Consider the following 16702-nt stretch of genomic DNA (forward strand, 5'->3'; position numbering starts at 1 on the left):
AGAATTTTCAAAACAGAAGAGGGAGTTTTCAATAAGTGATGATGCAACAACAAAATAAATATTTAGAGCCTTAATCACATCTATATCAAAAAATAAATTCCATTTGGAATAAAGACTTAAATCTAAAAAAATTGAAGAAAAAAATAGACAAATATTTATATAACATTGAGCTGGAAGAAGACTTTTTCAAACATATCACCAAAAGCAGAAATCTTGAAAGGACAATAGATTTAACTAAATTAAAAATGTAACATTTCTGTATATCAAAGATACTACAAATTAAATTGGTACATATAAGACAAGGGGCAAAATATCGGCAACATATTGAATAAACAAATGGCTAGTGATTTAAATATATAAAGAGTTCTTACAAATCAATAAAAATGAACTCCCAACAGAAAAATTGGCAAATGTGTTCATTTAGTCAACAGATATTTACTGTTCACCTAATATATGCCAGGTATTGTGCTTCAGGCTAGAAACACAATGTTGAAGAATCTAGACATCCAGACAGTCTCTTTCATTCATTCCAGTATGGAAACATAGACACAAAAAGTAAATAATTGTACAAATCGAGGTAAGGAATTCAAAGAAACAAATATGTGAGGAAACAAATGGGAGGAGAGAGGTGAGCACTATGTGCAAACAATGTTCTGGGCAGGCCTTTTTAAAGATGTTATATTTAAGGAGTTATCTAAGGGTTGTTGTTGGGGAGAGGCTAACCAAGGAGAGGAGCTTGGCAGAGATAACAGTATTTACTAATCCCCTGGGACTTCCCTTGTGGCTCAGCTGGTAAAGAAACCACCTGCGATACAGGAGACCTGGGTTTGATCCCTGGGTTGGGAAGATCCTCTGGAGAAGGGAAAGGCTACCCACTCCAGTATTCTGGCCTGGAGAATTCCATGGACTCTATAGTCCATGGGATCACAAAGAGTCAGATACAACAGAGCGACTTTCACTTTCACTAAGCCCCTGTGGGGCAGAAAAGCATGTTGGAGGAACCAGCGTGGCTACATCACAGTGAGCAATAAGAGAGAGGAGCATAGATAGGGTTGGAGAGATAGGTAGGGGTCAGATTGTGCAGGACTCTGTGAGTCATGATAAAGGGTTTAAATTTTATCTTACAATTTACTCAATTCAATTGAGGAGTGAGGTCATTGTCACCACTCTATGAAGAATGTATTTAAGTGGGTCATGGGTCATGAGTGAAAGTAGAGAGAACAGGTAGTCTGGCTGTCACAATAATCAGGTGAGAACAAGCAGTAATTAGACTTAAGTGATGGCACTGAAAATGAAAAGAAGACATTAAAGATACATTGAGGGACAAAATGGTTGTATTATGCTGGTATACTTGATGTATGGGAGAGATGAAAAGAATCAAGCACGACACATAGGTTTCTAGCTTGAGAAATTTGTTGTATGGTGGCGCTCCTTACTGTAACAGGGGAAACAGGTTTGGGGTGAGAATGAGGAATTAGATTTTGGAAATGTTAAGTTTGAAAGATCTGAGTCAATCAAAGGAAGATATTAATTAAGCAAGCAATTAGACATGTGAGTCTAAAACTTAGAGGAAAGATCAAAGGAGGAATCATAAATTTGTAACTTATTAGCATAAAGCCAGTACTTAAATTCATGGCAATTGATAAGATCCTCCTGGGAAAGAACATAGAAAGAAAAAAGGGACCCCGTGGAGGTCTTAAAAAAAACAAAAACCGTCAACTTTTCAAAGTTAGGCAGGAAATAGAGCATAACATTAGGAGCAAACAGTGAAGCAGGAAGAAAATCTGGACAGAATAGTCTTGAATATGAGGAGAGAACCTTTAAAGAAGCAGGGAGTGGTCATGGTGAATACAGGAAAATATCCTTTTGGATAGGGTAATATGGCAACTCCGGGAGATGGTGAAGGACAGGGAAGCCTGGCTACTGCAGTCCATAGGGTCACAGAGAGTCAGACATGACTTAACAACTGAACAATATGGAAGTGGGTGGCAGCTTTAACTGGGCACTTTCAGGAGTGGGGGTGGGGGTGTCACACTGAAAGTGAACAGAAGATAAGAAAATGAAGACAATCTATAGGATAATTCCTTTAAGAAGTTTGGTCATGAAGGAGAGCTGAGCAATGGCTAATAGATGGAAAAGATGTGCCTGAGGGAAGGTTTAGTTAAGAATACTGGAGCCTGTTTACAGGCTCATGAGAACGATTCATTCAAGACAGAAATTGACATCACGGAAGAAAAGGGAAAGGCTAAGGGAAAAAGTCCTTGTAAAGGCAGGAAGGGTTGAGATCCAAAGTCCAAGAGGAGGAGCTGGCCTTTGAAACTTCCTTCATAGTCACAAAAAGGAAGTTGGTGGTTACCAAGGCAGCTGGGTTGGGAGTAGAGGGTCTTGTGCTGGGAAGATAAAGTTTGTATGTAACATCTATTTTTCAAGGGAAATTTAAAGTAAACAGGGAGGAGGAGATTGGGAAATTTTAAGGAGAGATGAAAAGGTATAAACAGAAGTGGGAAACTGAGACTATAGTAGGAACAATAGCACCAATCTGAGGTCTGAGAAGAAGGATTCAAAGTAAAACTGTGATTTCCTTAAAGAAGATGTCCAGCTGTCCCAGTCAGACCAATGGAAGGCAGACAGTAAGGTTCATTCAGAGTTGAGATTTTACCAGGAAAGTAAATTGAAAAAAATTGAAGTTTCAAGGATGATAATAGTGATGGGTCACAGGATCTAGGCTAGACGAGAAAGTGACAAGGACTGATAAACAGTGAGGAAAATGAAGTTAATGAATTGTCAGTGAACAAGGGATCCAGGCTGATAGGAAGATGGTGATCAGAGTGGAATGACTGATAAGGTGTTAGCTCAGGTCCTCCTTCAGGTCCTCCTAGAAGGTGGGAAAGATTGAGGGAAGGAGGTGAAGGGTGACAGAGGATGAGATGGTTGGATGGCACCACAGACTCAATGGATGAGTTTGAGCAAACTCTGGTAGACAGGGAAGGATATGGAAGCCTGACATGCTGCAGTCCCTGGGGTCAGAGTCAGTCAGACACGACCTAGTGCCTGAATAACCACCACCACTTCTAGAAGCAGACACGGAGGCAGGGTTTAACTTAGCAGACTTTTATTGAGGGGACATCTGTGAAGCAAAGAGGAAAAGAATCAGGAGCAGGGCGGTCTTCATACCATAATGCAAGTGTGACACCTAGAAAAAGAGAGGGAGGTTGGGCAAGAAGAGCCTTAGGCTCATGTAGCACGGTTCTAAGAAAGTTTCCGTCAGGCTGCTGAGGAGTACGCAGACCGAAGCTGCTCGCTGGAGGAGTCTGGCGTCTCACCCCGACTCTGCTCAGTCACAGACTAAGCAGCCCAGGAGACGCACCAACCTCGGTGCAAACCCAGTAGAGGATGCCCTGGGATGGCAAATTAGAACCTGGGAGCAAGGGCTGATTCGGAGAGAAACAAATGGTCATTGGGTATGAAGTTACAGGAGGGGACAGGAGGTTGGAATTCAAGTTTAACCACAGTATGGGTCACACGACTCTGGACAGCGCGGGTCACCAGCCTGTGATGATGGGATTTGAGGTAAAGAAGATTAAAATGGGAGCTAGTCTTTGAACAACTAATAATGAAGGGAAAGGACTAGGAACTCGACAAATTAGGAGGGAAGAGGATGGTACTCTCTGGTGGCAAGATTCTCAAAGAAGCCCGGATTATGGCAGACGGGATGAGGAAGTCCTCGCACCCGCCAGCCCTAAGGCACACGGTCCTCCTGAGGGGCTGCGTGGGACAGAGGTCGGTAAAGCGCGGAGTGACGGCAGGGCGGCGGCAGCTGAGGCCCCCGGGGAGATCGCCGACGCCCGAGTGGACTTGAGAGCTCCGGCGGGTGCGGCGGGAGGAGAGGCGCGACGGGCGAGGCCTGAGGTACTGGGCTGCGCGGGGCGCGGCCGGGCGGCGGCGCTCACGGGGCCGCGGGCTTCCCGAGGCCGCGGGCGGCGTGCTGGCGCTCCCGGGCAGCGCCGCCGCGGAGCTTGGCGCGGCAGCTGGCGGCGGCCTGGCGCGTGGTGACGGCGCCCGCGGGCGGGCAGCGGCTCCCCGGGGCGGCCGGGCGCAGGGCGGCGGCGCTGCGGGGCGACGGCTTCCCGAGGCTTCGGCCCGCACGGGCGGCAGCGATCCCCAGGGAGAAAGACAAAGACACGCCGGTTAGAAACAGGCCGAACGCGCTGGCGCCTCCCCGCTAATACAAGGAGCCGCCAACCCCAACTCAGCGCGATGCCATTTCCGCCCAACAGGTTGTTTGTCGTAGACACAGGAGATAAACCTGTGTTCATCAGGGGAAGGCAGCATCCAACTGAAGTGTCATTAAACATGTTCTTAGCTATTTAGGAAAACGTATCAAAACCCTTACATTCTTTTGACCCAGAGTTTTCCCTTAAGGAATAATTATGAATACATGCAAAACTTTCATACGGGGTATTCACTGCAGTATCTATAACAGCACAAAACAGGCAAAATGAAACAGCAATTTAAAGAAAAACTGGGACTATCCTATAACCAACGGTAAGATTAAAGTCTTAAGAGCTGATTCAGTTCAGTTCAGTTCAGTCGCTCAGTCATGTCCGACTCTTTGTGACCCCATGAATGCAGCACGCCTGGCCTCCCTGTCCATCACCAACTCCCGAAGTTCACTCAAACTCACGTCTATCGAGTCAGTGATGCCATCCAGCCATCTCTAAGAGTTGATACTAACCTGTTATTAAAAGAATACCGGGATATAGTATCTATTCATATGGAAAGGTATACTAGATAGAATTTTTAAAATAGCTTAATCCTCATTTGTGGTGTGTGGGAATGGGTGTATACATATGTGTGTACATGTGGATACATACACGACACACCATACATGTATAAAATAATGAAAGCACTCCAAACTGTTAAGTGGTTATCTTCAGGTGATGAGGCTACAGGTAATCTCTACGTATTTCCCAAATTGTATCTTTATAAAATTCAAGTAACCTAATAAAAGGCACTTAGTCTATTCTTATGTACCCATTCTAACAATTCAAAATTATGTTTTACATTGTGTAGCAAAGTGATGGACATCAAAAGATTTTAAGAATGAATGAATGATTTCCACAGAAGTAATTTATCCTCCTCAAAAGTTCTGGGTAAATCACAATATTTCAGAGCAGTTTATGCCTTAAACATTATGCAGTGAATCAAAACCACTGTCTTCTGTGAAGTTATACCTTTACTCTATTAAGTATTCCTACTTCAGGTGAAAAAAGACTTTCTGAGCTTCTAATGAACCTAATTTGATTTGTAATCTCCATAGACTTGGGAACACAAGGTTTGCTGAAGAAAAAAAAAAGTTACCACACTTTTGGAACAAATGCTTTAGATAATACCAATTTTTAAACAATGTATTCAATAATTTGCTCTTCAACTTGAAGGAACTTAGTGGGAGCAAAACTTAAGTATTACAATAAACTAGTCAAAACCTTATATCTTGGTCTTCCAGTCATAACAAATTTAAGTTTTTAGCACTTATTAACTAACACCAAGGGAATCTTTCGGCTGATATAAGGCTTTGTTATTGAACTGATAGAAGATCCATTGACACATAAATTCCAATGATATTTTAGGCCAAAGGGACCTCGGAATTGTGAGATTTTCCTTAATTTTCCTGTAATTTTGGATTTTCATAAATCCAAGCTTAGATGTTTACTGGAATGTTGCTTAACCAGAGGATGATCTAATCAACCACACCACCCTGCAAGTTTCCTTCCCTCTGTAGGTAGGTATGGGATAAAACAATCATGTCTAGAGACATTCATTTTTGTAAAATTAAAAAAAAATTATCAGAAATAAAACATACAGAAAGAATAAATACTGTGGCCAAAAATTTGTGTTAACCAACCGCTGAACAAAAAGTGTGTATGAACTTTTTATAAAGCAGTGTCTCTCCAAAATCCTTATTTTACACCAAATGATAACAGCAGGATTAAATGCAGAGAAGACATAAGAACATTTATTTCTGATGCTATCATCCAACTTTCATTTGGTGTGTTGTACAGCAATTTCAATTCAGCATTTTTGAATGTCTGTCTTAAGCACTGTGCTCAGACCAAAAAAAAAAGATAACTTGAGATTCCTTCCTTTGAAAAGCTCTATCTAGAAAATTACCTTCAGATTATTCAGAAAACTCCAACCCTAAGGCTAATCTGAATCCCTAAATCACCATTCAGTCCTGCCAAAGCTTTTCATCTCATTATTCTTCAGATGAGCTTTCTAATTTCCTGTCATTCCTTTGCTCAGATTCATCCAGAGCATCCCATTGTTTCCACACTAGCGAAGTTATTAGTTCTTAACCTTTCAGGGGAGTCAAAGACTAGTGAGATTCTGATTAGACATGGACTTTGTCTTCCAGAAAATGCACAGAAATGCATACATGCACCATATACTTCACTGCACTAGAAACTGATTTCCTGAACATAAGCAGTATACAAAAAGCAATATTTACAAAGAAAGGAATCCCTCCTTCATCCTTTCTTACAGGAAAAATAGGGACTTCCTGAATGAAATTTAAAAATTTTAACAGCTCAATAGTAAATCTCAGTAAAAACTGGCTTGATTTGAAATTCTAATATGGTCTTTGACATAGTAACACATAGATAACCTTTGATAATCAATTGTAACTTTATTCTCCATGGCCATAAGTGTTGAATTCCTTGACTCACAAAGGTACACGAACCAAAGCCGAATTCCATAGAATGCTGTGTCAGATTAAGGCAGCCTGTATACTAGAACACTAAATTCCTCCCAGAGTTTCAAGCCAAAGTCAAGTCCCATTATTTCCTCTGCCTTCAATTTCAATTAAGACCTCTGGAAAGGCAGCACATTTCTGTCTAGCAGAGAAAAACTTCATATTCTGTTCCCATCTCTTGGCAATACCTCTTAGAAAGGTGGTAACAGCTGCTGACATGGAATAATGAAGCACAATGACATGTGGCTATCCCTTCCTCATCAGAGAAGGAAAACCATGATGCATGCCTGACGTCACAGGTGCACATCTGACCTCAGAGTGCTATCAAACTTTTTCTGCCATTTGAGTAGTTATCAGACAGTAGGGGAGAGAGATTATTTTGAAGATGTTGACAGCCTTTCCAGTTTCCAAAGAGTCCTAAAATGGAATTTGTGATGACATGAGAGAGCACATGAAAATGTGAAGCCTGATGTACCAAGAAACATCAACAGTTTTATCCAGTTACATGATGAATGGAAATGGCATGGGGCTCATTAACTCTGGAGTAAATGATATCATTTGACAAGCAGTGCCTCAATTCCCTTTCATGGACCATATTTAAGAAACTTCGCATCAAACCACTCGACTCTCCACTCCCCTAACATACAATGTTCTCTCCCTCCTCTCATGTATTCAAATGCTCAAGACCCTCAGCCATTCTAATAAGTTTTCCCTGATTAACTGCAGTCTGAAATGACCTATCCATTTTTTTAAATGAATTCCTGCAATGTTTTCTATTTATGACTGTCCTAAAATGTGTATTATCATGAGACCACCAGCTTCAAAAATGCACTATAATCTGTATTTTTACAAACATTACAAAGAACTGTGGCAATTTCTCCAATCTCTCTAAACCTATTTTGCCATTTTTAAAAGAATAACTTATCCCCAGAATGATGGAGAGGAAAAAGCTGACAACTGCTGCTGCAGTGACAGATCAACTGACCTCAATTATTCCTTTCTGTACTCATTTTCACACACAAAATTTGATTTTTCAAGTCTATATTTGCCAGATCTGTAATGTCATTGTTGACTGTTGAGTTTACCACCATTGTACCTCTAGCCCTAGATTGTCCAACCATGCCTCCCAATTCCCATGGTCATCCTACTATTCTAAGAATTCAGACCACTTTCAAAATAACTTTATGAAAAAGAATTTAAGCAGAGCTGAAATGAAGATAAACTGATGAGGTGGAAAGGCCTACAACTGACATCATCTATTCAAATAAGATATAAAATTATCTACATCCTAGAGCTGAGCAGTAACTTGAAGATTATCTTTCAATGTGGGGAATGGGGTATTTTGGAATAAGAAATTTAAAGTTTAAAAGTATCAGTATTTCAACAACAAAACGATAGCAGAATCATACAGAGCCAAAAAGGATTGGCCTAATTCATTAGCTCATGGATTCAGCACTAATGATAAATGTAATTAAGGAGTTAAAGGAAAAAGAAATTAAACAATGAAAGTAACTCAAAATGTGAAAGATGAGATTGATTAGTAAGCCAAAGAAATGGCCCAAAAGATTGTCTTTGACATTAAAAATATACCAAGGTAACCTGAACTTAACAACAGTTACACTTATTATTGTTTATTGTATACCAGGCATTGGGCTGTTTGACATACATCAGTGCAATTTTATTAAACTCTAATGCAGAAAAACTGCTAAAGGAGAAAGAAATCAAGAAAGCTGGCCATCTTTCTGGATTGTGGTCTACTAGAAAGGGTGCTCTGAAGATTGATGAATATCTAGTCTGAGTGGCAAGTATATTCCTATGGGAAAACTGAACGTATCATAGTACCAGAGCTTACAGATAATGGTCACTAAGCTGATTCAATGTTCATCAAGAAATCTTCAGATTATAATTAGTTTTCCATGTATATTTGTCTACTGGGGGAAATTACACTGAACCATACACAGAAGTCAGTGTCCCTGATATATCTCACGACAAACTTAAAAACTAGTATTTTGGGCTTCCCAAGAGACAAAGGTTCATATAGTCAAAGCTATGGTTTTTCCAGTAGTCATGTAAGGATTTAAGAGTTGCACCATAAAGGCGGCTGAGCTCCAAAGAATTGAGGCTTTTCAATTGTGGTGCTGGAGAACTCTTGAGAGCCCCTTGGACAGCAAGATCAAAGGAGTCAATGCTAAAGGAAATAAATCCTGAATATTCACTGGAAGGACTGATGCTGAAGCTCCAATACTTTGGCCACCTGATGCGAAGAGCTAACTCATGGGAAAAGACACTGATACTGGGAAAGAGGGCAAGAGGAGAAAGGGGCGACAGAGGATGAGATAGTTGGATGGCGCCAATGAACAGGAGTTTGAGCAAACCCTGAAAGACAGTGAAGGACAAGGAAGCCTAGCCTGCTGCAAACCATGGAGTTGCAAAGAGTCAAACAAGAATGAGCAACAAAGGTGGCTCAGTGGTAAAGAACCCACCAGCCAACAAGGAGATACAGTTTGATCCCTGGGGCAGGAAGATCTCCTGGAGAAGGAAATGGCAACCCACTCCAGTATTCTTGCCTGGGAAATGCCATGGACAGAGGAGCCTGGCAGGCTACAGTATAGGCAGTCGCTAAGATGTGACTTAGCAACTAAACATCATCATCGTTGTGGTAATTATACTTAAATATTTATCTGTAAGACTGGCTAGAATGACACAGTCCTTAAGCATCTAGTCATCTTGCTAGTTGAATCAATAATGGCCCTAGATGAACCAACAGGACCAGCTTTAGAAAGCAGTGACCATGTCAAAGTTAAGTGTGAGGTCTAACAGGGAAGCTAGCCTGCCCTCTCTGTCTTGCTGTTCACATCTTCAAATTACGATGCCATGTGATTTCAAACACATGCATACAAGAAAAATTTAATTTGAAATGGGAATAATGGAAAAAGGAACAAAATATAGCACTGTTTCTCCATGTTCCAGTGAACCTTGTGAATTTAGTTTCTACAGCAAAGAAGGCTGAAGATTTATTTTTGTTTTTCTGGCACCAATAAGTAACTGTTCCATCTATTAAAAGAATTAGTCACCTAAGCAAAAAGTAAATGTTCAAGAACTTGGACATATAAACTTTTACTGAAGAATAAATACCAAAACATTTCTCATGTCCACAAATATATGCATATGCAGTTACTTACGGGTTTTGTTCTGTTTGGGGTGTTTTGTCAGTTTTTGTTTTCTGATGACATCTCCAGAGGCGAAAGATCTAATATATACAGCCAGGTCCTAACATGACTTATCACAATTCTTGACAAGATGTTCACAGCATCACATCAAGAATTCCAAAGTCAGAATGCAGTTAGGACCCTGTGTCCATGGTCAAGGATAACACATACAGAAGTTGAACCAATGCTATGAACCTCATGGATACAATTTTATTTGTACTACTACTGAATTTTAACTACTGTGGTATCATTATGAAAATACACTTTTAGTCTGATTAACTTTTTTCCAGTCAATAATGGAGTTATAATCAATACTATTTTCAAACAGAATTAGTAAATGATATGTGGAAAAGTACTGCCATCTTTAGGGAGATTGCAGGATTACTAGTAATCGAATATAAACACTTGGCCTCTATGAATTCTATCATGGACACTTGGTATGGTACGCTTCTTTTTTTTTCAATGGATTTGTCTTCTGTGATACAGTTTGGTCCAAAAGATCTAAAATCAAGCAGTTTTAACAGGCCCCATTAATGTATGAAAAATAAAGCAATAATTGCACTGACAGATAAGCTAGCCAAAATAAAACTGTGAATGATCAAAATTAAGGATATATTTTTATACAGACGACATGAGTCATCTCAAGAATATTAAACATGAGTCATCTCAAAAATAAAACATAAACCGTTTTAAGAAACAAATGAAAAACTATATTTCTGTGATTAGCATATGAAGTTAAGAGATTTTTAAATTTAAAAAATAAATATTTGTGGTTTAATATTTATAGCACCACTGCTTATCACTGGCACTGAGATATAAAATTGTTTGGACCATACCATACACGTTTTTACACAAGTTTACAAGTAAATGATTTCCCTGAAAATTTCACCTACCATTTCTTTCTCATATAGAAAAGAAAATATCCCAATAAGCTCTTTTTGGTAACTAGCAGTAATAATTATTATACACATTTCACTAATTTTTTAACTTTAATATTTATCATAAAATAAATCAGTGACCATGATCTCTCTGAAAGAAATGTGAAACACCACATTATGTTGCACATGAGGTACTCAATCTGATATGCTAAAAGTAAAGAATAGTACTTTGTCCACATTAACAAAAGTTAGTTGTCTGATACAGTAAAATGGAAAGTTCATGGACCAAGGCATAAAAATATATGGGTTCTACAATTTTCAGACTTAATGCTACAAAATGGGAAAAAAACCCAGAAAAGTGTGTATAGTATGCTTCCATTTGGTAAAGGTGAATATACACATTTATATGATTATATATACATAAAACATCATGAAAGCCCAAGAAAGCTGGAAACTAACTTCTTAACTCGGGGAAGAGAATAAGAGAACCAAGAGATAGGGTAGGAAAAAAACTTACCTTTCACAGTACATCTCTTTGTACTGTTTAACTTTGTTAACATGCATACATTAGTATCTACTAAAATCATCTTTAAGAGATGTCTGTTCTCTATTCCTGACTTCTTCATCGACTTCATGCAATCACTTACCTCAGTTTTCTCCATTTAAAATGAGGTTAAACTACATCTCTAGAGTTCCCATCTACAATTCAACAGAATTCTGGCTCAAAAGAAGGTATATACAAAATGTATATACCAGATGGCTAAATAAAATAACTATGAGCCTTACTTTGCAGCCTCCTCTGTTCCCATTAGGCTACAAAAGCAGCATAGTAAGCAAGAGTCTGGGAAGAAAATTTATGTTTGTGAACCTGATAAAAGTTTGTCTTCCTTCTTTTTATTCTGTTCCAAAAGTAAAAATCTGGTTAGTCCTGGGAGTTCCTTGATGGCCTAGTGGTTAGGATTCCAGATTTTTTACTGCTGTTGGCTTGGGTTCAATCCCTGGTAGGGGAAATGAGAGCCCACAAACTACACCCAACAAATACATAAATAATCTGGCTAGTCCTCCGTTTATATACATGCACACACACACATTCACAATTGCTTCTAAGGTATAGATTCTCAAAACATTTTGATACGAGTAAACATTAAAAATAATTATAAAGAGGTAGAATCTTTGTGGAAGCTTTTTAATAGGATTCTGAGGCAGGAAAAAGCTGAAAAATCACCCCTGTATTCCCCTAAAATTGGCCCCCAAGCCTCCTAAAAATCCTCATAATCTTCATAAACACAAGATACCAGCAGACCCAGGGTAGCGCAATAGAAGCTTTAGACCAGTAAAAACAGGACATGAAGAGAGGACACTGACATCTGAAGAACAGAAAATGGGGACAGGCCTGATGACCCATTCATTCATAACCTTACATGCTGCAGAGTAAAACTGTTAGTCTTGAGTCTCAGTGGGTTTAGAGTATAATCATGGGGACCCTTTAGTTAAATAATAATGCACTAATAACAAAGGATAAAGAGGGGGAAAAAAGATAAATGTTCCGAGTTCAACAGAGGAAGAGGTCACCATGGGCTGGAGCTACGAGAAACAGATTCACAGAAGAAACAGAACTTAAAATCTATGTGATATGCAAAATGATAATGGAAACATGAACAAAAATAAAGTTTGTTTAGTTTTAGTTATAGTCTGATTTTAAACAGTAACTTGGCAAAAAAAAAATTATGTTGTCATATTTTCTTGATAGAATACAGGAGTGATGACATGCTAAAGATTTATCAAAAGTGATAAACAAGCTCAAATATACGATTAATATGCATCTAGATACAATTTTCAACAGGGCAGGGTTCTAAAGTATGAGAAAATCATACCTATTCCAGGACATTTGGCCACCCTCTTCCAGTATTTTCTTGCAAGTAACTGGTATTATTTCCTATCACAACCTTCACTCTCAAGAGTCAGCTCCACCCAAAATGCACAAAATGAGGAAGTCAAGAGGTGCCAGTTCTACTTTTCCATTGATTAAAACTGTGAGTTGGATCTGGGTAATTGAAAGAGTGATGTGCACTTTACTACATGAAAAAATGTCAAAACAAAACAAAAACTATCCTCTCAAGAGAGTCTGTAACCATATGAACTAAGGAACTAACACAGAACCACATCATAACTTTAGGCAAAATATATAAATTCAAGGTATTATTTATGGATACAGTGTATGTGGCTTCTGCTTGATTTCCTCACCATAAGTCTTATTTTAACAGTATGATTCAAACTACTCACTTGGTACAGAAGACCTTTCTTGATTTGGCTGTAATTCTTTTCCTTGGTTTATATGGAGTCTCATGTCCTCTGTACCTACCTGGCAAGTTTGCCTAGCTAACTCTCAAAACTCAACTTAAAAATGAATGGATGAATTATGAAAAGCCTTTGCCCATTCCAGTGTGCCTTACAATTCCACTTCTGTGTATCCTTATAATGTGTTCCTCTTTCACAGTACTTGAGAAAAGCAACTGCACTTCTCTCTGTAAACCTAGCACCTAACTCAGTGCCTCACACAAGCAGGAGCTCAAAATGTCTACAAAATGGATACAGTCAGCCTAAGAGAGTAAAATCTGAAGAATACTCATGAAATTCTTTGACTTTTGAAACCTGAACAGGCTTCATGGGGAAGGGGAGTTTAATTTGCTTATTGTTTCTGGATATTTTAAAATAATTTTTTTCATTTTCCATCCAATAGAAGTTTGCTAAATTAAAATCTTTAATCTTTAAAAGGCAAATAAATACCTCATATATAATACAACTAGTCCTTCAAGTAACAAACACTTTAATTAACATGTAGTACAAAGGCCTGAATCACTCAAGAGGCTAAAAAAGAATCTGGGTTAACTCAACTTAGCAAATAGCTGTTTGCCTGCATGGCTAGGGCACCACCTATGCATTTATAACAGGTAAACAAATCTTAGCTGCCACCACCCTACAGCCCCCAAATCAACTACAGTCATATCAGCATTAGCGTGAGTGTGGGGTAATGCAACTGTTGACTCATATCCTTAGGGAAATAAACACAAATGGCAGAAGGGAGAAGCCCATTATTATTTCAGAAAAGCCAGAACTACAGACCAAGGTCCGGGAAAATGTAGGAAGCTTCTAAAGCTTGTCTGCCTTTGCTATCTCCTGTTTTCCTACACTGATAAGCTATCTATTATTCATCCACTCATTCAACAAAGATTTTTTAATGTCCCAAGCATTGTGCTAGGCACAGGCTCTATACAACTCTCCCAGTCTCTTACATAAATCTCTCCAGTGGGAAGACACACACTAAACAAATTAATAAACATAACTAAAAATTGTATTAGCTGACAGTATGGGAAGGAACATACTACAGAACTATAAGGGAGATAATTTTAGACTGTCTTTATTTAAAAATGAAATTTAAGCTGAGACCTGACAATGAGTAACATAGTTGAGCAGTGAACATACAGTAACAACAGAGCTGTCTGTGTTTTAGGAAGATAGTTCTGACAGCAGCATGGAAGACAGATTAGAGGTCAGTTAAGAGATTACTGCAGCAGTGTAGGTAAGAGATAGGAGTCCTGACTAAACTATTAATACCAAAGGTGGAGATGGCAAAGAGAAGCCAAATGTGAGACACATCCAAAGGCAGGATGGACAGGCACTGGCCACTGATCAGGTAAAGTACAGAAGAGACAGAAAGAAGTCAAGGTAATTCCTAGGATTCTAATTAGCCCAGGTCACCAGGAAGGGAGGAGTGTAAATAACTGAAACAGGAAACACACAAAGGAGGAACAAGCTTAAAAAGAAGGTAAGTTTGGTTTACTGAGTTTCTGTTGCTTTTAAGTAAGATATGGAGAAATATCCAGGTGGAGATGCCTGACATGTAACTTTGAAAACAAATGGTCTAATAATCAGAATCACTAGATTAGAAAATAGGTCTGGGGTCATCTTCACAGAAGTAGTAAGTGATGCTTTAGGAGAGAGGAATCAGCAAAGGAGTATTAAAAAAAAAAAAAGAAAAAGAAAATGGAGTAAGGAAAGTCTGATCAAGTTTAAAGGACTAGAAACAAAATAAAAAAGTCAGTACCAAGAAAGGAAGAATCAGAACTCACAGAAGTGTTAGTTCAATAAATATTTATCAGCATCCACCATGTTCCAGGGCTTCCCTGATGGCTCAGATGGTGAAGAATCTGCCTGCAATGCAATAGACTCAGATTCGATTCCTGGGTAAGGAAGATCCTTTGGAGAAGGGAATAGTTACCCACTCTAGTATTCTTGCCTGGAGAATTCCATGGACAGTATACAGTCCATGAGGCTGCAGACACAAATGAGCAACTAACACACACACACATTCCAGAGTCCTTAAGATGCTTAAAGACACAAATAGGTAACTTCAATTTAGTTGTATATGGGGCACTATAGGAATACACAAGAGGGAAACCCAGCCAAACCCAGATCAGGATACACTCAACAACAACAAAAAAAACGATGTCTGGGCTAAAGTTTTAAAATTAAGTGAAATCATGCAAAGAAAACTTATAAGGACAAAAAAAAAAAATGAAATCAAGAGAATGCCTCTAGACTTCTGAAATGCTGAACAAGATAAAAGAGCTAGAAGAAGCTGAGAGGCTAATGTGCGTAAACTGCCAAGTGATTTAAATTGTTAAGAACAGTCATTCCTAGAAAAAAGAAAAGAACCAGATGATGAAAAAAGTGGACAAGAGATTTTGGTAGGGGATTCCCTGGTGGTTTAGTGAATAGGAATCCACCTGCTAAGGCAGGGGACATGGTTCGATCCCTAGGCCTGGAAGATTCCACAAGCATCTAGCAACTAAAGCATGAGTGCCACAACTATTGAGCCCAAGCGCTACAACCACTGAAGCCCACGTGCCCAGGGCCTGCACTCCACAACGAGAGAAGCCACTGTGGTGAGAAGTCTGAGCACTGCGATGGAGACCCAGTGCGAGCAAAGATAAGTAAGTAAATAAGTGATTTCTAAAAAGAGATTATACCTATATTTTTAAAAAACGTTTTGGTAGGAAGTTCACACATTTTGGGGGAAATGTTACAGAAGGGAGGTTGAGTGAAGCTGCCAAGCTGTATGAGGATTTGGGAAGAGATGGGAGAAAACTTAAATGAAGTCTGCTGAGCTTAATGTAACTGTACCTTTCTATCTTCTTAGAAGATTTCTGTAAAACTGAAAAAGGTTCATCATTTTCCAAAGCTTTGGAAGTCTGTCTGTTTCTTTTGGATGCAATACCATGCTGAGACCAGCCCAAAGTGATCCAGTTATAAGTGACCATGAAAATGTTGGAAACGTAAATTTTTGTAAGCATTAATGGTCACAGGGGCTTCCCTTGTGGCTCAGCTGGTAAAGAATCTGTCTCCAATGCGGGAGACCTGAGTTTGATCCCTGGGTTGGGAAGATCCCCTGGAGGGGAGAAAGGCTCCCCACTCCAGTATCCTGGCCTGGAGAATTCCATGAACTGTACAGTCCATGGGGTCACAAAGAGTCAGACACTACTGAGCAACTTTCACTTTTCACAACAGTCACAGAGAGGTCAAGTGAAATGGGAAGCAAAAAGGCATTAGGTTTAGCATTTATGTGGTCACTGATGCCCTTTAAGTGAACTTTCAACAGAAATGTAGGGGTAGGAAAAAACTACAGATGATTCATACATGAAGGGTATAGGCATGGCTCAATATTGTCATTCATTCAATAAATATTTACTGAATGCCTACTATGTACCAGGAAATACCCTAGGTGCTGGACAATCAATGATGACCAAGGCACAGGTCTCCTCAGAGTTTGATGGAGAGGGGAGACAACAAAATAGGCAACTGCA

At 39.3% G+C, this 16702-nt stretch overlaps 1 protein-coding gene across 1 annotated transcript in view; it reads right to left on the bottom strand.

The window, feature by feature from the left end:
* Positions 1 to 3095: 3095 nt before the first annotated feature.
* ZNF800 (zinc finger protein 800) overlaps positions 3096 to 16702 on the bottom strand; it is a 50185-nt gene continuing 36578 nt past the window's right edge. The window contains exon 6 of the mRNA XM_042248772.1: positions 3096 to 4133. Within this exon, the coding sequence (XP_042104706.1) occupies positions 3947 to 4133 (187 nt within the window). The 3' untranslated portion in view covers positions 3096 to 3946. The remainder of the gene's footprint in view (positions 4134 to 16702) is intronic.

The sequence above is a fragment of the Ovis aries genome, chromosome 4 (genome assembly GCF_016772045.2).
Source record: "Ovis aries strain OAR_USU_Benz2616 breed Rambouillet chromosome 4, ARS-UI_Ramb_v3.0, whole genome shotgun sequence".
Classification (NCBI taxonomy): Eukaryota; Metazoa; Chordata; class Mammalia; order Artiodactyla; family Bovidae; genus Ovis; species Ovis aries.